This window comes from Lepisosteus oculatus, chromosome 27, assembly GCF_040954835.1.
Source record: "Lepisosteus oculatus isolate fLepOcu1 chromosome 27, fLepOcu1.hap2, whole genome shotgun sequence".
Lineage (NCBI taxonomy): Eukaryota > Metazoa > Chordata > Actinopteri > Semionotiformes > Lepisosteidae > Lepisosteus > Lepisosteus oculatus.
The window spans coordinates 11014609-11039693 of NC_090722.1; the positions used below are offsets into that span (position 1 = coordinate 11014609).

At 48.3% G+C, this 25085-nt stretch overlaps 1 protein-coding gene across 2 annotated transcripts in view; it reads right to left on the bottom strand.

Annotated features, from left to right (window-relative positions):
- Positions 1–2396: 2396 nt before the first annotated feature.
- The window catches only part of zbtb32 (zinc finger and BTB domain containing 32), a 38141-nt gene continuing 15452 nt past the window's right edge, over positions 2397–25085 (bottom strand). Inside the window, exons 4-9 of one of the 2 annotated variants that reach the window (XM_015368858.2) lie at positions 15617–16666; positions 10360–10457; positions 4918–5088; positions 4451–4618; positions 3201–3465; positions 2397–2481 (exon numbers count right to left, since the gene is read on the bottom strand). In XM_015368858.2, coding sequence (XP_015224344.2) covers positions 3236–3465; positions 4451–4618; positions 4918–5088; positions 10360–10457; positions 15617–16566 — 1617 coding nt within the window. In that variant the 5' untranslated portion in view covers positions 16567–16666 and the 3' untranslated portion in view covers positions 2397–2481; positions 3201–3235. Of the gene's footprint in view, positions 2482–3150; positions 3466–4450; positions 4619–4917; positions 5089–10359; positions 10458–15616; positions 16667–25085 lie in introns of those variants that run through there. The other variant, XM_069185335.1, reaches the window with a different exon arrangement.

The window sequence follows — 25085 nt, forward strand, 5'->3', positions numbered from 1 at the left end:
TGGTAGAGTGACATGCTGTAAAGGTTCTTGATTTATTATTGATTAACAAATGGACAAGCGAGCACTTTAATGAATGGAGAATTGCAAGAAACAAAAGAAATAAAACAAAAGGTTTTAAAAGGTCATTACTAGTATAATTATTACATTCATTTCATAGAAATGTACTGTCACGCTGTGCAAAATAAGACGACAATATTCCATTTAGCAAAGTGATGCTCAATTGGCTCATGAAGTTACCAATATTTACAGGCAAACCTGTCAATTATTAGGCATTATGGTCAATCTACAGCCAACATGCAGTGACTGAACTGACCTAGGCACTGACTTTATCCAGATTAACAATGACCTTTAACCCCTGACTGAAGACACCTGGCGCACCCGAAGGACCGGTACTGTACTGGACCAGGACTGTGCTGTGGATACATTCATAGCTTTGGGGTAAAATGCAGCAGTCAGCTAGCTCGGCCTGTGGGCTTGTTTTTCTCCCTGACCATGTTGGGAGGGGGTTAGCATTTGCAAGCGGAGTTGAAAAGCAAGTGGTGATCAGGAAAACAATCTAAGCAGAAGAGGAACAACTGCAAACTCGCAACTGGAACAACAAATGGCCAAAAATACTGGATGGTGTGGCCCACTGACAGCAAGATAACTACCAAAAGTAATCTAACTTCAGAATACGATTTAAAGTATGCAGTAAATTGAAACCCAAGGCTGGTTCATTATCTACATAGTGATCAAAATGATTGTATAGCTCTTCCACACACATAACCTTTACCCTCCATGTGACAACACCCATCACATATTAAAAGGGTTAACTAAGATTTCAGGGGCTTAAAAAGCTTTGGCAGTAACACCACTTAAACCTGCTGAATTATTCTTAAAACGGAACTGATACTTCAGCAATGCAGTGGCTGTCTGGGATGTCCCATTAGAACATGGAACACTGAAGTTGGGCTGTCCCCATGAATGGATCCCAGGAGGCTACAGTCTGGAAGGATTCCTGCATCTCTATAATCTTCAACATGTTATGGGATGTGGGTGGGAAAAAGATCACCTCCACAAACACACACATAAACCTGGGGAGAACGTACAGATTCCACGCAGTCAAAGAGGGAACCCATCTAGCTAGGAAGCATTTTCTCTGCCTCTCCATCCCCTTCATCACTGGCCAGCTTGATCCTCTCCCAGGGCAATGGAATCGGAGTATTTTCTGTCTGTGTGTGCCTGCATGTTGTAACCACAACACAACGGAACAAAACCGACTTGGCTGTTAACGCCTGGTAAGCAAAAGCTCCCTTCTCGTTCCCCTTGATCAGCTTCAGTTTTTCAAAGAGGAAACTCGGGAAGAGCAGGAGCTGTCCGAATGAGCGACACAAAGGATGGAGCTAAAACTGCTCCTTGCATACAGAAGACAAACTGAAATGGGACTAGTAGTTTGTGGCAAGAGTGCTGTCATACACAGAATTGTGCCAGGGGAATAACACCCCAATGACCAACATGATCCATGTTTCTTCAGTTACAGCACACAGTGGGTAATACGTACTGAACTGACTGTTCACTGTTCTTGCTGATGATAACAGCGAGTGAACTGCTCATCATTCATTTTATTCTAGGTTGGAGCAGGGAGAGTCAAGAGCCTGTAAACACACGGAAGGAGCTTGGTTAGTTATCTCAGTAACTAACTGATCTGACAATTGATCTCACTGTTCAACAGCTCTTTGAAGGATGTCACAGACTTCATGATCATGACTGGTTAGCTGGTTCCAGTCTCCAGGTCACCAGCCCTTTAAGTGTGAGTAATTAACAGAAAATAAATACAGTAACTGCTTCAAACATGGGTAACTGCAGCAAGGCCCACAAAATTAAAATGACAAATATATTCAGTACCATATCTAGTATTTAGTAAAAAAGGTTTTTGCATTATCACACCACTCACAGCAATAAAGCAACAGTGCAGCAGAGTATATTCTGGTGCTTTACTAACATGAGTAATTTATTTCCTCTTCAAACTCTCTCTATCCTTAAGGAGAACTGTGATCTCTGTAGATTCACCACTTTCTGTAACTATCAAACTGTTCATTTTAATCCAACGGCGCACTGTACGAACTGCTGAGCTCACACAGCGCCTCTGTGTAAGTGTACAGCCTGTGAGCACTTTGCCGATAGTCAACATTGGGATTTGCTTTGCTACATCATTGCTTTTGCTGAAATTCAAGTGGCAGTTTACAGGGCTTTGTTAAAAAAAATACTCTATAAAAATAAGCAAAAATAAGAATTCTAACAACACTGTGAGCTATAACACAATTAAAAGATGAAAAGTCAAAGGCACTTCTTTATGCTCAATAATGCTTGCGTAGTAAATACTACAGTTATAACCTGACTATAAGCCAGGCTGAAATCCCTGAGGTGTCCCTCTGCAGACGTCGCTCAAAAGGCAAAGTTGAGAGCAGAGGCGTCCCTGAATGTCACTGTCTCCCCCTAGTGCTGGATAATGAAAATTACGCTTAATCCACATACTGTTTAGCATCATGACAAACACAGCTGCTAAGCAGAGCCTGACTTAGACTTGGAGTCCTGTTCTATTGTGTTTTATAGTTTATCCTTAAAACACCGGTTTCTAAAGATTCAGAGTAAATTTCAGACTGCAGCAAATTCAACAAGACGAACTCTGGAGTGCTCTGGCCTCAGTAGACTGCAGGCTGGGTTGTTGTTACTTGAGCCACTCTCAAGAAACACCTGACTTTAGTGGATGATTTAAGGGCAGTCTGTGCAAAACCCACTGGATTGTGGCTCTTCGGGAACAGGATTAGTCATCTGATGGCATCACTGATGTGCGTTTTATTCGCTCTTAAAGCCACCTCTGTGACACTTTGTCCAAGGACATAGACATCTAACGTTCTTGCATTTCTGTGCATCTCTGCATATTTCTCTGTAATGTGTGCTTTTGTCTCTGTGCCTGTCTACGTGTGTGTCTCTCTGCGTCTGTACTTGTCTCTTTGTCTCTCTCTGGGTCTTTATGTACTTATGTCTCTCTACCTGTCTTGTCTGCTTGGATATTCCAGTGCTGACTGGCCAGTCTCTGAACCTTTCTGTCTTCCTGTGAGTACGTGTATGGTTGTGTTTTTTTCCTTGGCCACTACGAGTGCTTATCTGATCTGTCTGTACCTGAGGATGAGTGTGTCTGTGTCTGTTTCTGCCTGTACCTGAGGATAAATGCGCCTGTCTCCTTGCCTGGCACTCAGCTGTGACAGGTGTAAAGGTAGGTGCTGTTGATGCTCCAGTCTGGGGGGAAGTCCTGGGCACTGTGAGTCTTGATGTGCTTCTGCATGGCTGACAGGCTGCAGCAGAACTCCAGGCACACAGTGCACTGGTAGGGCCCCGCCCCGCTGTGGGTGCGCAGGTGCTTGATCATGGCCGAGTAGTCCCGGGAGCGCTGGCCACACAATCGGCACTCGAACGGCTTTTCACCTGCAGGGAAAGAGGTGGCCGGGGGTTAGTGAAGGAGAGAGAGGGGGAGCACATACTGAACAACACTCCCACTCAGACGGTACCCCTGTGCTCTCTGCAGTGTGTTCAGACAGGGAGACAGTACCCCTGTGCTCTCTGCAGTGTGTTCAGACAGGGAGACAGTACCCTTGTGCTCTCTGTAGTGTGTTCAGACACTGAGACAGTACCCTTGTGCTCTCTGTAGTGTGTTCAGACACTGAGACAGTACCCCTGTGCTCTCTGCAGTGTGTTCAGACAGGGAGACAGTACCCTTGTGCTCTCTGTAGTGTGTTCAGACACTGAGACAGTACCCTTGTGCTCTCTGTAGTGTGTTCAGACACTGAGACAGTACCCCTGTGCTCTCTGCAGTGTGTTCAGACACTGAGACAGTACCCCTGTGCTCTCTGCAGTGTGTTCAGACACTGAGACAGTACCCCTGTGCTCTCTGTAGTGTGTTCAGACACTGAGACAGTACCCCTGTGCTCTCTGCAGTGTGTTCAGACAGGGAGACAGTACCCTTGTGCTCTCTGTAGTGTGTTCAGACACTGAGACAGTACCCCTGTGCTCTCTGCAGTGTGTTCAGACACTGAGACAGTACCCTTGTGCTCTCTGCAGTGTGTTCAGACACTCAGACAGTACCCTTGTGCTTTCTGTAGTGTGTTCAGACACTGAGACAGTACGCTTGTGCTCTCTGCAGTGTGTTCAGACACTGAGACAGTACCCTTGTGCTCTCTGCAGTGTGTTCAGACACTGAGACAGTACCCTTGTGCTCTCTGTAGTGTGTTCAAACAGTTAGACAGTACCCTTGTGCTCTCTGTAGTGTGTTCAAACAGTTAGACAGTACCCCTGTGCTCTCTGCAGCTTGTTCAGACAGTGAGTCAGTACCCTTGTGCTCTCTGCAGTGTGTTCAGACAGTGAGACAGTACCCCTGTGCTCTCTGCAGTGTGTTCAGACAGGGAGACGGTACCTGTGTGCACTCTGTAGTGCGTGTCCAGCTGGTGTTTGAGGCTGAACCTCTTGCTGCAGCTCTCACACTGGTATGGCTTCTCTCCGGTGTGCACGCGCTTGTGACTCCGCAGGGAGCTGTCGTCACGGAAACACCGGCCGCAGTAGTCACACTCGCAGGTCAGCTCACCTGCGCACGGGGAGGGTGGGTCGGGGAATCGGTTAGTGCCCAGTCTAGGATGTGACAAGCGTATGTAGAGACGAAGGGAATTCCAGTGTGGCCTGATTGGGGGACGTTAAAGGGGAGGCCAGCCTGACTTGTGTATTACAGTCCTAAAGGCAGGCAAGTTAAGGGGAGCTGGGTTTGACCACAGTGATCTGCGTGCAGGTGGTGTTGAAGGAGATAAGGGCCTGACTACCCTGGCTGATCCCAGGATGTGTGACTAAGTTCAAGGGGGGTGTTTCTGGTAGGAGTGAGGCCCCGCTGACCTGTGTGTGAGCGCTGGTGCCTCCGGAGGGCGGTGTGGCTGGGGAAAGGACGCCCGCACTCCTGGCAGACGTGGTTCCAGCCCCGCGTGTGCTCGGCCAGGTGGCTCTTCAGCGCCCCCTGGCTGTCAAAGGTCTTTCTGCAGAAAGGGCAAAGGGGGGACGGGTTGGGCACTGCAGAGAGAGGAGGAGGGCAGCAGCGGATTAGTCCCAGACCTGCAGTCATAGTGTTTCTCTTCACCCCAGAACTGCCGTTAGAGTTAGGACAGCCCCCTGGGATCACTTCTGATGCTGGAGATCCTCGGAGATCATCTGAGCTACTGTTGATCTAATTGAACCAATTAACACCATTCAACTCATTTAGTGTTGTGAAACCTGTGGCCTAAGACCCTTATAATGGCCCCCAGGGAATGCTAAAACTGAATATTAACTATCCATTTGACTAAAGCCTTTGTCACACTACATGACTCAACACAACGTCTAGTTGGAGAGCATGTTGAATTTAACGACTGCAGTTGCTGAATCTAGCTGCCTTTTCTGTCCTAGAGGGTGTTAAAAATATGACTAGGAATCGCAGGGGGTGACTGATTACACGATTCCCTCACGGCTTTACACCACGGTTCCAAATCTCGCATTGCGCCGAGAAAGAACTGTGAGGTCGCCTCATTTTGGCAGCAGATCAACGTGGAGCACACTGGAATAAGAGGAGCAGCACCACCCACGAGTAAACAGACAACAAACACAAAACGACAACCACGAAACAAGTTCGACAAGCCTCTCCTGCATTTGCACAGTCCAAAACACTGGCTTTCCCTCTTTCCTTGCAGTCGCAGTGTCTGCACTGTACGTCCGGCTGAGCGCTCACTGGCTGTGACTGAGTCGCGGGGGATCACACTACACCACTGACAGTAAGGGGCGCGAGATGCGACTCTCTACAACTCGCTGTGCTTTTATTACGATTGTGTAAATGAGGGCTACGACTGAAAATCCTAGGAAAGTCGTGTAGTGTGACACCGGCTTAATGCTACAGTCATCAGAAGCAAAAGGACACTCATAGTATATCGCTGTAATGCTATACAATAATGATGGTCTCTGAGGGTTTGGGTGCAGCAGTTCTCAAAGCTCTTTACAGGTCACACATGTTATCATCCATAACCTTTAGGTGTCCTACCACCGATAAAACAGTTTACTACTGTACCTTATCCTTCAGCCCCATTTTCAATTGCTGACAAAGGCTGAAAGTTGGTACATCTTTACTACCAGCTAATTAAGGTAATTATACAAAAGGGAACAAAGCCAGCCTGTTGAATTAGGCCAGCAGATATTAGACTTTGTCTGGTTTGGCTCCAAAGCACACAGAACAACCCAGAGAGAGGTTTGCCCCATCTTGTATCTAGGATGTCTGGCAATAATGGTTCACACCGTTGAAAGGCTGAGCAGAGCAACACAATGCACCTCCCTAACACTCTCTAATGAGGGGCTGACCAAGGTGTCAGTAAACCACACTTGTCTACAGACCCAGCTGTGAGCAGTATGAAGTTCTTTAAGTTATATTTGCAGGTCTGTGGGCTAATTGTTGAACACTACGTCCGTTGACAGATCAACCTTAGCCCTTAGCATGAGGATATATATGTCACGAGTAGTATGATATTTGTGTCAATTGCAACGTCCACCACTTGTGCCAGAACAGCGTCTGGTCATTGCTAGACCTGACGCCCAAATAGTCTGTGGCCATACTGAACTGAAACATCACAAAGCCAGACCAAAATGTGCAATACACCCACGAGGGTCATTTTCTCACCTTGTCATGTCTTTGTTTCTGAGCATGCAGTTATCATTTATAGATCTGTAGAAACACGACTATCTTGAGAAGTGCAGTTCATTCGGCCTTCATATCAGACTATTTTTGCGCCCAGTGTCAAAGAGAAGGTGAAAAAACATTGTGTAAAAAATCTGTGTAAAAACATTTTATCTTAACTATTTGGCTTTCATCCACTGTGTCTGCACTCCACTGACTGCACTCTGGGTGACAGACTGCTCGCTCATGCACTCCAATCGACTCCTGAAATTCTTTGCTTGAAGTGTTTTTTCTTCTAAATGTGTATTATTTTAACGAGCTTTAACTGATTGCCCTCACAGACCCTTTTCAGTTCGGTCCGTCTTTCCCATTTCAACACGGACAAAATCAGCCAGAGATACTGTGTTCCGAAAGACGTCACATATTGTCCGGGCCCTCCTGGGATCTGAGCACATAAAGCACATAAAGCTCAAGATGGCACTGGCCTCAAGACAGAACAGTCTCCCAGCTCCCCACTCTTAAACTCTAAGCAGTCTGTCAGAATGCGTCTGAATGCCAGGGAGTTCTGTGCATACACTAACACTTATTATCACCATGTGGAACGCAGAATCGAACCTTTCACTAATAATCTCCACATGCTGAGCCTATTTGTAATGGTGGAAGCTCTATTGCGGCCCCTAGTGGCAGGTTGGTTGTTATTACAGTCCCTTGCAATCCAGGCCAACAGCGATGTGGTTTGCTAAATTGTTGAACAGCCAAGGACAGCTATGAAGGAGTGCTGGCAGCAAACTCCCTGCTTTTCATCACCCTTTCTGCCAGATATCACAGAAAACAGGAAGGCACCCTTTGGCATTTCTTATCATAATATTAATACAGAATATAATATAAATTAAAAGAACATGGATGGCGCAGTGTTCAGCATTGTTGCCTTGCAGCACTGGGGCCCTGGGTTCAGTTCCTGGGGTGCTGTCTGTGTGGAGTTTGTATGGTCTCCCCAGTTTGTGTGGGTTTCTTTTAGGTGCTCTGGTTTCCTCCCACGGTCCGGAGATATACTGGTGGGTTAACTGGATTCTGGGAAAACTGGCCCAGGTGTGAGTGTGTGTCTCATAGGCTCCGGCACTGACCTCCCCCTCCTGACCCCTCGGCTGTGGAAGTGCGCTGGCCCAGCCTGCCCCTCAGGAGGAGGACTCACCCGCAGGGCAGCACCAGGGGCACCGGCTTCTCTGAGAGGCAGGTCTGAAACCCAGCTGGCAGATAAGCGCAGGGCTGGGTGCACACCAACCAGAGGAAGCGGTTTCTATTTGTGTTTGCCTTGCACCCACACACTAGATAATGCTTTTGTTGTTTTGGTACTGTATTTATTTTTACAATATTTATTCTGGTTTTCTTGTTTCTTTAAAACAACTTCTGTGAGTAAATCTGACATCTATGAGTGAATCTTCTCAGGTTCAAAAGTTCACAAACAGAGGGCGCCATTACTGTCAGAAAACTACAGTGTATTAAATGCTTTTCGGGCATAAACAATTAGGACAATACAGCACAGCTCTGACAGGCCTCTTATGCAAGTTTACGATGACACTGAGTCTTTCTTTGAAGTCTTAACCTGCTTCTACCCTGCCTTCAGTTTGCTTTGCTGTGGTTTCCTAAAGCTCTGGGCTTTGGCTCTCTATGATCTTACTATCCCTTTACCCTGACTATGCTCCTGCAGTTCATACCTGCAGAGCTGCCAGCCCTCTCTGCTCTACCTCCCTGCCACACACATCTTTAAACAGAAGCTCATCCTCTCCTGACAGCAGCTCAGAGGCTCAGGGACTTAAGAGGGGAGGCAAACCAAAGGTGCCCAAGCTTCAAGCAAACGATCTAAGGGATCTCACTTATCCGTCTCTTGAGAGATCACAAGGAATCTGCTTTGACAGCAAGCCTGGGCCATTTGCTCCAGACCCCCACAACTCATAGAGTAAACTGGGGTCTCCCAGTCCTGGTCCTGGGGACCCACACTTGCTGGTTATCCTTGCAGCCGAGCTCTGAAGCGAACGATTTCTTGAGCTCACAAGTTGCTCTTTGCAAACTTTGCAAGTTTCACTTATATCACCTTCACCTGCTTCCCTTTGCTGCCCAGGTTCATGGGTATAAGACACAGTCGTGTAGTATAGGACCGCAGGCAGCATGGATTCCTGATTTTGGACTCTGGTTGAGCAAGGTCCAGGGCTAAGATTAGCCAGATGATAACCAGCTTTGACTACACATTTTTTTTCAGAACACCACTATTCGGTCTGTCTTCACCTTGTTAGTGTTAAAGACAGTACGCAGAACAGGAAACGGTATAGAGAGGAAACAGGAGGCCACAACAATTGAAAGACGCTCATTTATCACCTATTTTAGTAAGTGAACAGCCTTGCGGACTTAACCCTTGGAGTGCCAAACAGCTGGCTAACCACTCACACCTCCCCTCCCCCCAGCCTCCAACCCTTTTCAAGAATCAAGGCAGCTTTCTGTTTCCTGACAAAGCCAAGCCGAGAGTCCAGAACCAAAACTAAAACAACACCCAGACAAGGTGATGCTTTTTGCTGGAACGGCCTTGCCTTCCTGCTGGGGGGGGTAACACAGGGTGAGGAGGGGATCAGGAGGTGGGGAGTGGAAATGACACCAGTCTGGGTGCAAGTTGTGTCACTGATGGGCTTCAGAGCACTGTGCTTCAGATAACTGCTTCCCTACCACAGAACCTCTCAAATCCAGATCCTACCAAAGTCGTCTGAGCTGGGCATGAACCGAAACAGAGATGTCAGACTAGATAGACTGTTTACACTGGCTGCTAATCCATGATGCAGTCCGGCTCACTGGAGCAGCAGAGCTGTTCTCGGCTGCAGTCCTTGAGACTAGAGCTGGTAAGATCTGGGACCAGAAAAAGCATGCCGAGAGACGCAGGCGATAACGTCAGTACTGACAAAGCTTCTTGGAAATGCCTTGACAGGACATATAAATTTTGTCCGCAACCCTTAGTGGTTAAATACAGCAGATTTAAAAAATACAAGACTCTATATATATGCATATTACAAGAAAAAGGAGTAGGCGGCCATCAACCTGCATGCACATGATCGCAGGAGTGTGGCGTGCCTGCCCCCTGTCTCTGAACTGTCCCTGACAGGGCTACTGTAACACGGCTCCCACACTGTAACACGCATCAGCTGCTTGCAGCCCTGCACACGCAAGAGCACGCACGCATGCATAAGTGAACGCAACATGCGAACACACGCACCACACACACACACCAAGGCAGTGTTTCTTGGCAGCGTGTCAAAACCACGGCTGTACTCCAGAACACACTGTTCGTTCCGTTCACTAACCGCACCTCTGTGTGTCTCTCTTGCGCACTGCTCGTGCTGACACACATACCTGCTGCTAACGTGTAGTGTCTCTTTCCTGAACACTCTCGCCTGTAAAGCACATTACCTTGTGTTCTAGGCTCCGTTTTACATGCCCAATTTTAAACAAATATAAATCCAGTGAAAAACATAAACACACCTGGCGCAATGCAGGGTATTTAAGGGGATTAAGAAGGAGCTCTGATGCTCTGTGTAACACTGGCGGAAGCGCAGGGCCAACAGGAGCAGCCGGGGAGGGAGAGTGGGACACGGCCCATTCCTTACCGGAGTGAACGACGGAGTGGATCCGCAGGCGCAGGCTGTCCAGGAACTCCTTGCCGCAGTATTCGCAGCGGAACGTCTTGCAGATGGTTGGGTGCTTCCTGTCAACAGGGGGAGCAGAAGGCAGGTTTAGGGTGTGCTCTGCCAGAACCCAAACCGTCTCAACGTCTTCTCCACCCTTCTCCTGGTCTTGTGTACTCGTTTCCCAGCAGCCCCGCACGAACAAAGCTCCACAGGAGCCTCCCAGACCTGTAGCCCAGGCTCTGCAGTTCGCCGTGTGGGCTTCTGCTGTCGGCCCGGATTTCCCCAAGTGAGAGCTGCAGAACTGGCAGAGCACTGCCAGGCCTAGAGTTACTGCACTGTAAGTACCAGTAGTAACAGCAGTGTAAGTATCAGCAGTAACAGAAGTGGTATCAGCAGTAGTAACAGCAGTGTATCTGTAGTAACAGAAGTGTATCAACAGCAATGTAAGTACCAGCAGTAACAGAAGTGTATCAGCAGTATTAACAGAGGAGATATTAGCAGCAGCAGTAACAGCAGCAGTATTAGCAGTGCACTGCCCTGTATCTCAGTGTTCTGGGTGTCACAGGCTTGCTCCTGTTGTGTACCATATTCCTCTTTTGTCTGATGGGTTTGCGTGAGTAGAGTCCTGTAAGCAGTAATGACCACCACTGTACAAACAGGTCAGTGTGTTTTTTTTTCCTATTGTGTCTCATTTCTGAGCCTGACAGGCCCCACTCACTTCCTGCCACCACCACCCCAACCCTCCTGTCCTCACTGACAGGCTGACCGCAGCATCGCAGTGCACAAACACAGTCCAGCCCCTCGTCCGGCTGCACGGCCTGTGCTCCCCTGGGGTCTCCTGTCCCCTGGGGTCTCCAAACAGGACAAGGCACTCAGCGTGTTCAGATTCACAGACCATCCAGACACTGAGCTCAGGAAGCAGAAAAATCCAAAAGAACATGGAATCTTAAATTAAAAGCTTCCTGATAAGGCAACTGCAAAACGTTATTAATACGTTGTTTTGTGTACTGGTCACTGTTTTCTTTAAAAAGTGCCCAATTACTTTCGCAGAATTGCGCATTCTCTCACAGTTTTTCTTTCCCTCTTATGCAGACTCCCCAGTTTGCACCCTTCTTCCTCTCCCTCCCGCCCCCATCCATTCAGACTTCCCTTTCCTGACCGGCAGGGTTGACGTCTCACGGGGCTGAGGCTGGGCGTCAGGCCTGCGCACATGAGACCCCTGCCTGAGCGGGCGTGTGACCCCGGAAGATGGGAGTCACCGGGAGTCCAACGTGGGACCAAGAAGGGGGGGGCAGGCTGGTTCTAGCCACCCTGATGTGACTGTTGGGAGGAGGGGAGCCCAGAAGGACACAGAGGAAGGAAAATGTGAACGGCTGGAGTGCGTCGATCGTGCAGATGGGAATTGCGCATCAGCTATTCAGCAGACGTTGTCTAAGAATGAAAAGGCAGTTCAGCGTGCTCGGAGCAGTGGGCGGCCTGCCTCTGTCTGAGAGCCTTTGATATGCCTGGCTGTGAAGGTGGGGGGAAAGTGAGGGGAGCCCCCAAGTCACTTCTCATATTACTACACCAGCCTGCCAGGCTCGGCCTGTCTGCGTGCACTGCTGTTCACCCCTGCGGTGAATTTGCCTGGTATTTTCGCAGCTTTCCTGCGGTGTTTCACCCTAACTGTACATACACTGGTTTCCGTTTCCCATATTTTCCGGAGGCTAACTGCAGCTTTCAGAGATTGCTCTGTGCTTCATGCGGTCTTTGCAACAGCACGGCACCTCATGTCCTCTGAAAAGCACCACCGCTCACTGTCGGCCACCATCGGCCTCACGCTAGAGCAGGGCTTCCCAGTGGTAGGGAATGCAGGCTGTCACTGCAGCTGAGTGCTTTTCTCAACTCAGTCCTTCACTGAACCAGCTAGCCGCTGGGCTGGAACCTTGGCAAGATCTGTTTCTACTCAAAGGCGTGAGATTTCAAGGTACTAAAGAAACAACTGTTAAAGGACGGAACTGCAACATGTTTAGGAACTGAACACAACTGAAGGGCTCAAACTAACTGTTAAGGGGTCAGTTATTTAACTGAGCGGGGTTCCCCAGGAATAGGATTGGGAGCCTCTGGAATAGAGCAGTCAGACTGGCTTTTTGTACCACTTCAGTCCTTGAATGACCTCAAGGATCTTGAACGATCTGTTAAGCTGATGAACAGAAGCCTTCTGCTGACTCTAAACACAAGTCCGCCTCGCTCCCCACAAGACCCGGTCAGGCCCACTGTGTTTGTCCTTCAGGTGGGCGCGTGCTCTGCTGTTTTCGGGGCAGGTCTTGTTAGATAAACACCCGGGAAATAACGGCTACACACTCCTGAGCGGAACCGTCTTTTTTCAAAACCTAAATAAGAAACCCGAAGCCGGAAGCTGACCTAGGAAATTTTGTGCGCTGGGAACGACTGCTTTTCGACGCCTACTTCAAGTACCAGCTCGCCGAGCGGTGCGTGTCTGCTCCACTCTTGCAGCCCCCTTCCTGAGAAGTTTTTAAAAAAGCCGTTTCTGCCGAAATATGGTATTGAAGTGTCAGCCCGGCAAACACCGGAGTGCGGTGCATGGCAGGCTGCAGAAGACACGCAACGGCGCGGAATGACAAACCTGTGAAGCCATCAAACAGGCCCTTTCGTGACGCGCCGGCGTTCTTTCACAGCCTCCGTGTCTCGCTATTCGGATGACTGTGTGCTCCTCGCGTCAGGCTTTCTGACTGAGTGGCGAGCGACGCTGCTGAAATTAACCGTTTACAGGCCGAGACCCGGAGATCCAGCTCAGGAATCACTCCTTCAGCTAAAGGCTCAACACCACCGGCTGCTCAAAATCATCACTCTGCTGTCGCTCATCCACACTTGCGTCTGTTAACATTATATAATATATCATTACATTCATATATATGAATGTCAATATATTTAGTAGCAAATGATTAGAGGACCAATTAAGCAATTAAGAATCCATTAACTCACAAAGTACTCCTTGAAAGGTACTAACGACTCCCAAGGTTAATTCAAATTAATTCATCATATTAGTGAGATTAACACTTACAGGAGGAGGGTCTTTTTTGACTCATCAGCTAAACAAAAAGCACTGATCTTGGGATTCATTTGAAAAGTAATTTTGGAACAATCTGTTTGAAACCAGGTTGCCAAATGATTTTATATCATGAATCGTTACGTAATAACGCAAGACGTAGAAGGATGTGGGATAAAAGTGTAAGTAGTGTTCGTGTCAAGGCTGAGTAAGTAAAACCTTCACGGACTGTCATCCGGAGAGACGCTCAGTAGTACCGGAAAGAATCAGCAGCAGTATTATTTAATCTGACGGCGCAAGACAATTTTAAGATTGCGGGACAAACGTCCTGAAGTGTAAGTTTTACAGGGGAGTTAGAAAGACACCCCCCACCTAGATCAGGTATTATTGATGCTTTAGGGGACAAAGGCCACAAAACCGCAAAACTTTTAGAAGTGAACCCCCGGCTCGTGCGCAGTTTCTCTCGGGGCGCTGTGCAGCCAGCAGGCTGTCCGGAGCCGGACGCAATCCTGGCTGCCCCGAGGGAGGGAGGGGAATCGGGAGCCGGTGGAGTAACGCCACGGCGAAGGGTGAACCGCCCGAGTCACTGCGAGAGGCCAGCGCTTCGCCCCCTCAGACACGGAGAGAAGGGATTCTCCAAACGTCCGGGATGGAAGGGGGGAAGACCTAGCATGGCGCTCCTGTTCCCCAAGCGTCCGGGAGACAGAGGGGAGACAGCGGCATGGTGCTCAGCTGTCAGCCGGATCACAGAGCGAAGGCATGCGAGTGGAAATTCGCTTTGCTTGGACAACACCGCTTCCTTGGGCTGCACCTAGAAGGAATGTCCGATGCATGCCTAGTTTCCAGTGTTATAACCTGTAGAAACACTACTAAAAACAGCAGCAGAAGCTAATTCGCAGTAGCTGCACTGTTAAATAAACACATCCTGTTGGCAGCGGCAGTAGCAGCAGAATTAGTTACAACCCTGTTACTATTGTTAGTAGCAGTAGTAGTAACTGCTGCAGTAGAGGAGTATTCGTGGCAGTAAAGGTACTGTAAGGGGAAACAGCAACAGCAGTGGTTAGAGGCAGCAGAAGCAGAAGCCGTAGAAGCAGTGACACACTGGCCAAAATGTTAGGAACGCCCACTGAGTAACGCCCACAGTGCTGCTAACAGCTTGTACAGGGTGTCATGTGTTCCAGGGGTCTCCTGAGTACTGGCAGCAAAATGTTTGGCTCTTAAGGTGTCGTTTTTGTTTAGGTTTTGCACTGCATTTCCCGTTTTGTCGTGTGAGTCTTATCACCTGTTTCCGAATTGATTTTTTTATATATGATGCAAGATTCTCGAGGGATCCTAATATCTTGGCCAGTGAGGTGAACAAACAGCAGCAGTGTAGCGTAGACCCCTTCAGTCTACGTCCAGCACTGCTCCGTACACAGGTCCAGCACTGATCTCCTCGAGGCTAGAAACAGCCTTGAGGCACAGAGCACGAGCCGAGCCTGGGCCTGAGGGAGAGTGGAGATCATTCTTTCAGCCCCTGTCTACATAACGCACCTGCCAAGCAGACTGGGTGCAGAATTTGTCTTGTTACAACATCACAACAGCCCAGAAATCCCTCTACACCTGCGCATGGCCTTCCACCCTGTTCTCCAGGCCTGGAATTAAACCTCTCCCTCTCGCTGGCCATTCTTCCCCCGGACGGATGGGGTTGCACACAGTAGGAGTGTCAACAAGCCCGCGCCCTCCTCTCCAGAACCAAGCCTGGGCTTGGACAGGTCCTTTATGCCAGCAAGGGCGGGTGCAGAGCCCCAGTGAGAGTGAGAACCAGTGATTTGATCTGGCTCTTGCCTCATCTAAAAAAAGCGCCTGACCTTCCTCTGAAGGCCGTTCCAAGCAGCGTTGGAACAGGCGGCTTGTGAAAGTGGGCCGGTGGCAGCCGTTGCTCCAGGGCAAACTGTACAGTAGGACCAGGTCAGGGGGGAGGGAAAGTGAAACCGAAGAGGGAAAATTCAATCACGGGAAAGTACAAGAGCAGAGGGGGGAAAACAGCGACACACACCTGTGACTCAGTGAGCTGTGCAGCACTGTAGGCAAATGAGGGACATTCTGAGCACAGCGAGCTACTGTACATGGGAATCGGAGCTCAGAAGGGTTCTCACTGAGGGTGGGCTCTCCAGGCCTGGGAGAAGCAGAGAGCCCAGCACTCACCTGGCCTGGTCTTCCACGGGCACGGAGCCCATCACTGCGCCGCTGGCGGAGCTGCCCTTGCCCAGCTGGCCGTGCTTGAGGCCGAGCTCGCGCGCGCCCACGCCCATGCCGCCCGGGAGGACCGCGTGCCGGAAGGGCTGGAGGAACCTGGAGTAGTCCAGGATGGGCTCCCTCGCCCGCGGCGGGGAGGCGGCCAGCAGCGGGAAAACGGGGGGGGCCAGCTGGAAGGGGTAAGCAAGCAGGGAGGGCGGGTGGTGCGGGCCGCGCGCGTGGAGGCTGTGGAGGGCCAGCCAGTCGGCGCTGGAGAGCGCCACCCTCTGGCCGGCAGGCCACTCGCCCAGCTGGCTGGTGCTGGCGATCACGCTTCCTCTGGGGGGCGCCGCCGCAGCTGGGCGGCCGCGCTCCGGCCTCGCTCTCTTCGGGGAAGGAGGGGAGTCGGAGGGGCTGCTGCTCCCGGGGACGGGGCTCGGCTCTGGGGCGCCGGCCGGTTCCTGGGCCTCCCCCGCCCCGGCCTTCTCCTCCTCCTCCTCCTCCTCCTCCCGAGGGGCGCCCGCCTCCCCCCTGTCTGCCTCCCTGAGGGACTGCAGGTGCATGTGGCACTGGTCCCACAGCTGGTCCATCTGCAGGAGCTGGGCGGCCTGCAGCAGCACCCGCAGGTCCTCCACCGGGGCCTCCAGCGTGTCCGTGTAGGCGTAGTCCAGGATCTGCTGGAAGGTGCGGGGGGACAGGAAGTCCAGGCTGCAGCGCTGCGGCCCGGGCCGGGTCAGGAGGCCCTCCAGCCTCCTGCTGGCGCAGGCGAGCACCAGGCTGTGGGCGTGGAAGGCCTGGCTCTCCACCACGATCACCGCGTCACACAGCGTGCCCGCCTGCCGCAGCTCGTTGGCGCGCCGCAGCATGCGGGAGCAGTGCTGGGGGTTGCGGAGCCTCACTGTCGTCACTGTCGCTGCCATCGCGGGGGGGTCGGGGCCGAGGGGGGGGTCACGAGGGCGAGAGGCCGAAGAGAGAGAGATGGGCTGGGTTCCAAATCTGCGTCAGGGCTCTCCATCCAACCTGAGGGACAGGAAGGGGAAACGGGTGAAATCCAGCACTCGCGCCTGGGGAGGAGAGCGGGGCTCCTGTGGGCAGGCCCGGGAAGGGAATGGGAGCCGTGCGCGGCGATCCAGCTCCCTCCTTCCTCTGTCACGGACCAGAGCAAGAGAGCACCGGGTCAGTGACTGATGATCCATCGGGACAAATCGGGATAATGATCAATTAAAATACATGTCACTGTGAAACATTAACAAATAAAGCTGAGTTGCATTTTATGGAACTGCTGTGCGTCATAAGGTGCACAGTGGTTTACTCAATCTGGAACCGATTTCACGGTTCTACTGCACTGTTCTGTGATTTTACCATGATCTCACAGTTCTACTGCACTGCTCTGTGATTTTACCATGATTTCAGTTTTACTGCACAGCTCTGTGATTTTACAAGGATTTTGCTTATTACACAGAGACTTATTACTATCATACAAAACCCCTCAATTTCATCTGATTTGTTTTGGTAATATTTTAGTGAAGGAGACACAAATGACAATTTATAATTGCAGAAGAAACTAGCTATTCATGAAGTAGTAATAAACATTCACCTTACTCATTAGTAGGTTATGAAGTGTTTATAAATGGAAACTGCAACCCCCTAGCATTAAGCTTTACCCAGATTGCTTTTATCTCTGTAAAGCAATGACACAATATGAGGTCAGAAAATGTACCCTGGTAAACTGTCATAAAGTGATATTACTCCGTAATCATCACTTTCACTATTGCGCTGAAATTCTTCAGAAGATGTTCTTTTCTGAGTGAAACCAGTATCGGAGAAGCAGCTCCTAACACACTTCTTAATCTCTGTTTAATGTAAACCAGTAGGGTGGTTATAATTTCAGAGGCATTGTGAGGAGCTGATTCAAAGAGAAACTGAAAACTAAGGTAGCAGGCTTGTTTTTCCTAGTAACGCAAGGTTTCAGTTTTGAAGAAGATGACTGGGCTGCAGTTCCAGAGAAGGAATGGTACAGTACATGCTTTCTGCAGCCCCAGACGTTTACCATAGTACTCTGTGGTGCAATCAGGTCAAAGACCGAGCTAACACACAGAGACTGGGTGAAGCGGAGCTGATACAAACCTGGAAAACGAGGCAAAGAGCAGGCATTAGCAGAGTTAAGTTTTGGGAAACCATATGGGGAATCTAAAAACTACAATGTCAACTCAGGTGAACTTTCACTAGGAAGAGACCTTTCTTTGGGAGCTGAAAAATACCCATGTAGACTCACAGCTGAAGCTTGTTCCATTGCCTGTGAAGCTGTTGTGAATCGCAAACTCATGAGACCTGTATTTGGAACCACTTACAATCAATTGCAAAGTTTTCATCTTCATTTCCTGGTATTAAAACAGCCCCATCAAGCTGTAAAGTAGGTTCCCCATTGCAATAGGTGACACATGTAAGGTATTTAACTGCTTTATTAATGTGAGTTGCATGACACATTATCGTCGAGAAATAAATACCTAGCTAAGTATATAATTAAATAAATGGCTAACATGTGCCTCTTATTCTAAAGTGCTACCATAGAGCATCTAATTAATCTTTCACTATGAGTCTTTGTGCTGTATGCAGTTATTAAGTCGAATCTCATGTTTTCTTCTTGTGACTGTGGAGTTCTAATGGGTTACTGTTTATTCCAGTTGCGCAGTTTGTATTTGACCCTGTACTGCGCAGGGGAAGGAGGAGGAAGGGCAGACAGGTTTCCGTGACCTGCCCGCCCCGCTGAGCTGATGCGCTTCAGTGGTGGTTCTCCATTCTGGGCCGGCGAGCCCTGTGTCTGAGGGGTCTCATTCCATTTGGACCCTTATCACCTCCACCAGGACTAACTGGGAGATGTAACTGGTCTTCTTGCTTGTTTAGACTTTTATAATCACTTAAACACTGTTTTCAGAAAGAACACACTTAAAGTACATTCTTTAAAACAACTTCAGCACACAGGCAATGTGCACTCCCTCCTCAAACTGCTAATTAGGGATTGTTCCCTTATTTCTGACTTCAGAAGAACAGACACGAGGGGGAAAGACCAGGCATCAAACACTCAACACGGTGATTCTGCTTTTGCTAATTGGTTTACAAACAGGCCTAAATGAGGGCAGGTCTGATTCTCACAAACTGGAGTCACGCACACTAAAGGAACGGCAAAGACATGCAGACCATAGGGGTCACAAAGATCATACAAGACGGCAGCACAAATGCACAGCATGCTATAAAACGCAGAAAATGCATGCTATAAAAACATGGAATGCCAAAATACTGTACAAATTCACCCTGCTAAACCTTCGCCCAGAAAAGGATTTCATCAGCAGGTAGTGATGTTAGTAAATTCCTAGTGAAAGGTGAATTCCTGGTTTGTGAAGCTGTTAGCTGCCAGTCTGCTGTTCCTTGGATGGCCGTTCCCACTGAGAAAAGCACTGGGTCAGGTACCAACGAAAAAAGAAATGCAACAGCAGAATGAAAAACCAAAATTGCAAATACAGCCCGTCAGAGATCAGGGAGCTGATTTACATCAACCCCACTCCTTCGGTTCTTACTGTAACCGGCTTTTTCCATTGATACCTACAGCTTCCAGAAATGACAAAGCCATCTCTCTGCATCTTCGCTGTCTTGTTGTTTCTGCGGCTGGCTCTTTCGGGCCCAGATCTGATGGTGCGTGCAGAGTGGTTGGCCACCTGGCATCTGTGTTGGGGCGCGTTTGCGTCAATAGCGGCGCTGGCCTGATTTATCTGGGTGCGATTTGATGATCTGCTGGGGCAGGGGTGCGGGGGAGGTGGGCATCGCGCCCATCGGCGGTGACCTCACTGCTCCGGAATCTGAACGGTGCGCCCCCGCCCCACACACACAATTCCACGCTAACCCACGCACAGGGACGGGAAATCAGTGCAAGGTGCAGACCTTTAATTTTCCTCCCCTCTTCCTTCGGAAACCCACGCTAGAAACTCTCGTTCTTCCAGAAAACTGTCAGGTCTCCGGCTTGCAAAATTTTCAGATGGTTATCTCTGCGAGGAGCTGTCAAACCTTCCAGAGCTGTGCTCTGTGTCGCAGTCTAACTTTCGAGAGAGCACAGCAGGGAGAAGAGGTCTGCAAAGCGATGAAGATGAAGATTCACATCATATACAGCACCTCTCAAAGTCACTGAACTGCATGCACTTGCACTTGGTGCTCAGCCAAGACACAACCAACCAGACCTCCTTGGTCCCTTTCCCCACTTTGTCTTTCACTTGAAGGTCATCATTGACCGTTTATACTGTTAAATTGCTAGCAGGCGCTGCTGAATCGTTTGGGAAAAGAATAAAAGCATGATGCTATTCCTACTGTGCTGCTGTTTTAATTCCTAATTGCTTGGTGCTCTTATGCTCTGTGAACATGGAGTGTGTCTGCAGGGCTGCTTTGTATTATTTGTGTTTGTGCTGTGTGTAAGTAATACCACACGTGTCTGTGTGTGGAGAAGGGTTTCGTCTCCAGAGATTAGTAGCTCTACACTTCACCTAAAACACTCCTGTAAAATATCCAATAAAATATATTAATGGGTGAAAATGTACATCACCTCAGCCAGATCATTTTGCAATAATGTGCTGCTTGTGTTTCGGTAGTTCTTGCTTTGTGTGTAGTCTTGCATTCACTTCCAGCATCACTGTGCTCGCTCTGCTGTGATGTTACTGACTTGATCTGTTGCACAGGCACATGATCATATCTATTGTTTCCTTTGATTTTACCAGAAGTGTAAACGAAGTGTGTACAATGTAAGTTGTCTGTCTGATGCTGCCTGCTGAGCAAATAAATAACGACAAACAATATTTCTGCTTGTACCTTTATTCATGTTAAGAATCAGAATTACATTAATATGGCTAATGCTACTTTTGTTATGACTAATAATGACTCAGTAGTGTTAGACAAACTAGTGTTAAGAAGATTTGAGTTACAGATTAGGCTTGGCTCCAAGCTGACTGGATGGCCTTCGGAATGAGCCAAGAGGCATGCAGGGAAGGAGGGAGTGATGCCAGGCAGTGCATGCTGGGAAGGTGGTGACTGTTACCTACAGTATATTGATAATTAGTTGGGCGTGACAGAGTTAGAGGTAACCCTTCACTCAGAACATCAGTAAACCCCATTCATAACACTCCTACTGCTAATAACGCGATATGTATAATAATGATTGTAATAACAGTACTCTTCCTAATATTCATCCACTTACGGTTGGAAAGCTGTCTGTTGCTGATAAGAATCCTTGAACACAAAGCTAAGAGGATATGACAGGGAAGAGCAGATGAAAGGAAGAACAGGAGATACTTCTTTACACACAGGATGGTGGGAGCATGGAACATGCTACCTAGCCATGTGGTTGGAGCCGAAACCCTGACTTCGTTCTAGAAAAGTCTGGATGAGATCCTGGGATCGAGGAACTACTCCCAAATGGGCTGGAGGGGTCGAATGGCCTTGTCTATAAAGTCACAGCCACCTGAAGCCAATCCCAGAAGCACAGGGCACAAGGCAGGACGACAGCCTGCACTGGATAACAACCCATCTGAGGTGAATCCCATCCACACAGGAACTGGAGGCTCCAGGTATTCCAGCCAGCATGTCTCTGGGAGACAGCAGGGACCCGGAGCATCAGGAGAAAACCAGTGAAGACATGAAGGGACATGCAAACTCCATACAGAAGGACCCCAGGATCCAAGACCTGCGATGCAGAACTGCCTAACAACCTCGCCACAACAAGGACAACGAACAGTAATAAGCAGCTATTCACAGCGAATCCGCCAGATGTCCATGTCTGTAACCGTGTTCTCTGTGTGCACAGGTGTATGAAGGAAAGCCACAACCTCCTAAATGTATGAAACCATGAGTAATATCAAAACTAAAAAATGTTCTGCAAAGAATAACAGTTTTGTTAATAAGAACAAGAAAAATAACTAAGTTTGATGTTTTTTTCATGTGCTGATTTAACTCAGTGCTGCTTGTGCTTTTCCCAGTTTTCAAAATGCGGTAAATGGTGTTTTTCAAGCAAGGACACAACAAACGCACCTTCACACTGGATGACTAGATCAATTCAAAGCCCAAGCAACTGGAAAATTCACTGAAAAACGCGATTATTCAAACCAAAGCTACAAAATATTATTCTTAAAAATGGTGCACTATACTAGACATTTGGAAAACTGCGAGCATTAAGTCATTAAATGCACTGCAAGCTGCTCTTTTTACTACGAAAAGTTTAAACATCAGTGTGTCAAAAAGACAGTAGGTGTATGTCACTGTTTCTGTTTGTCAGCGTTATTGTATTTCAGTGCCACTGTTTTTGATGCATGTCAGTGTGCTCAATATGTCAATAAGTTCAATTGCTGTAACTGTTTCTAAGTTTCAGCATATCACTGTGATTCCACCACACAGCGTCTTTGTGTCAGTATCAATGATTAATGTGTCACTTCATGTTTTAAACATTGTGTTTAAATCAGTGTCAGTTTGTTATTGTGTTTCAGTGAGTTTGTCTGTGTGTTACTGTGTTTCAGCGAGTGTCAATAACTATGTCACAATGTCATAGTTTGTCAATGCCAGTCATGTGAACTGCTGCTGGCAAACCAACAGATAATAATAATAATAATAATTAATAATAATTGCTTACACTTATATAGCGCTTTTCTGGACACTCCACTCAAAGCGCTTTACAGGTAATGGGGACTCCCCTCCACCACCACCAATGTGCAGCATCCACCTGGATGATGCGACGGCAGCCATAGTGCGCCAGAACGCTCACCACACATCAGCTATCAGTGGGGAGGAGAGCAGAGTAATGTAGCCAGATGGTGCTTTTTTCTGTTTTCTGTCTCTTTCTTTTTTTATATACTGTTCTATGCCCAGTGTAATGACAGGAAAAGGAGAACTCTTCCTAGTGTGTTGACAAACCCATGTGCTGGAAAAAGATTCTGCTACTCTGCTTTAGTAAATATCATCCTTGGAATCAGGGCCAAATCCCCCAGTGAGATACGCACACAGACAGACCGACAGACAGAGGGAGATACAGTCAGATAGATTCATAGGTTTTCAAAATGAGCTTTATTGCTCGTTTATGATCATAAAAAAATGAAACTATTTTCTTCTCCACATTACACAAACCACTTTCACAATTGAAAACACAATAACTAATCAAACACACATTACATGTGAAAAACACAAATGAAAAATCAGATCAGAGTGCAGAGCCTATAAACCCCTTTGATCAAAACCAGAACGAAAGACTAAAAACACTTTGGAACAGAGACAGCAGAAAAATACGTAATACTGCTTTATCACTGAAACACAGTTTGCTGAGTGCTAGTAAATGCCTAATACCCATCTTCCTACAAAATCTCAAAGGGCATATAATATTTATAACCGACAAAAGGTATTAAGTGCCTAGCCAGCCTTTATACGGGGTGCTACAATTAGATTCACACAACACTAACAGAGCTGCAGTGAAAGACCTGAGCAAGGCCAGGACAGGCGAGCCCACCACGCGTGTGCAGAGGCAAACGTACAACAAGAGCCGCTGAGAGACAGAAACGGACACTCAGCAGAATTGCACATTTCGACATGGGGTTTCTTCAGAGCTGCCTCCAATATGTCAACCTGTCTGTTAGTAATGTACAGAAATCACTTCATAGCTATAAATATGAATGGTGAGAGGCGTTTACTCAAATTGGAAGCCATCTACATTTTCCTTTTTTTCTCAGTACCATAAACACAAACGCAAACAGCTTAGAACCAATGACGTGATTTCTCTTTCAGCCGCTGCTGATTCGATGGAAAGAGTGGCGATGTACGACAGGCGACTATTTATTGCCGTGATTACTGGAACTGAAAAGCTCGGGGCCGACTCACACACTTAGCTGCTCAGCAAGAAAAGAAACAGCCGGTTTCACTTTCAAACACAGAGAGAGGGCGAGAGAGCGCCGGCGGTTGCAGGGTTAACTCCTGAAGGCCGGGCCCACGCCGAGCGATCATCGCCTGCGTGGTGTGCTCTGTAGGGAGTGGCGCCCAGCCGAGTTTCAGATAGGAGGTGACACCTCCTAGGGTTGATCTATATCAGATTTCTGTCTCCATCTCCATTTCTCAATTGCTGCACCTCCCAATTCCACGAGTCTCTGATGCTTTACTTCTGCTGAGACTGGCGTTTCCTGTGCTTAGTCAGCCTTCAGACACAATTTCAGTGTTTGTGAATGGGACTCCTGAGGGCCACCCACCTGCCCCACTGTGGTGCTCAGAGTGCAGAATGAGCACTGTAGCCTTTGCTCACAGGGCTCCTGTACCTCCTTCAATCCACTGACGACCCGTTCAGAAAGCACCTATGGCTGGGCACTCTTCACTCCCCTGTTCACACTGATACCTGCAGCTCTGCTGACCCCACACCTTAACTCTCCGACGCACAGACTGTACCTAAAGCTCTAGAGTGTGTCAATGTCATCTTATAGAGCCCTCTGCTCAGATTTAACCAATCATTTGCTCTGGTCTCACATCTACTGACTGCTGTTGTCCCATCCACCTGCATCTGTTTCCTGCACCAAGTGAGTTCCTCTACCGTACTGCATTATGAAAATGAGCTTCACCACTGCATTTGCATGACTTGAGATGGTATTCATGATGCACTGTGTAATCCTGGTAAAGCTCGATGCCTTTGGAATTAATGAATGGAATTTGCCAAAGAGATGACACATCAGTAGCCATTAGCGGGCTCCAAACCCGGCCTGACCTCAGCAGGTGTGGGGCTGCAGTGGAGTGAGGCCTGAGACACGCAGTTCACCATGCCTGGGCGTCTGCGAGGTTTTAGGGAGCTCAGCTAATTAATGCTTAGACCTCTTTTAGCACTTAGCATTAGCATTTTAGGATTACCCCCCACGCCAATTAAGCCAAGTATCAGAAATGCAAGGTACAAGTGTAACTGTCAGAAGACTGCTGACAGTCAGTACATATTTATCATGATAAAAGTGTGTCACAGCTTAATGCTGAACAAAAACAATTCAAGACCCGCAAGACAAAAAGAGGTTTTCTTGACAGATGTACTGGGCTGCACATTGCTAGCCAGTTTTTCTGATGCCTGCTCCTGGTGGGGATGGAGAAAAGCAGTGTTCTCTGCCTCTGCACTGGAGGAGGAGAGTGTGAGGTTTTCAAAACAGTATTGGGGTTTATTTCAAGCTGATCAACAGGAACAGAAGGACAATATAAACACATTAAAAAGTATGAGTTAAATACAGTAGCTCTCCAGGCACAGTGTGATTGGGTCTGTGGTTGGAGCCTTTTTGCTAATCATCAGAGAGAGGATGCGCCTGTAAATGTTGGCTTTTATGAACAAGCATGCCTCTGTCTTACACCCGACCAAGAGTGAAAATTTACAGAAAGACCACATCAAGAGGTCTTCTCTAATGGT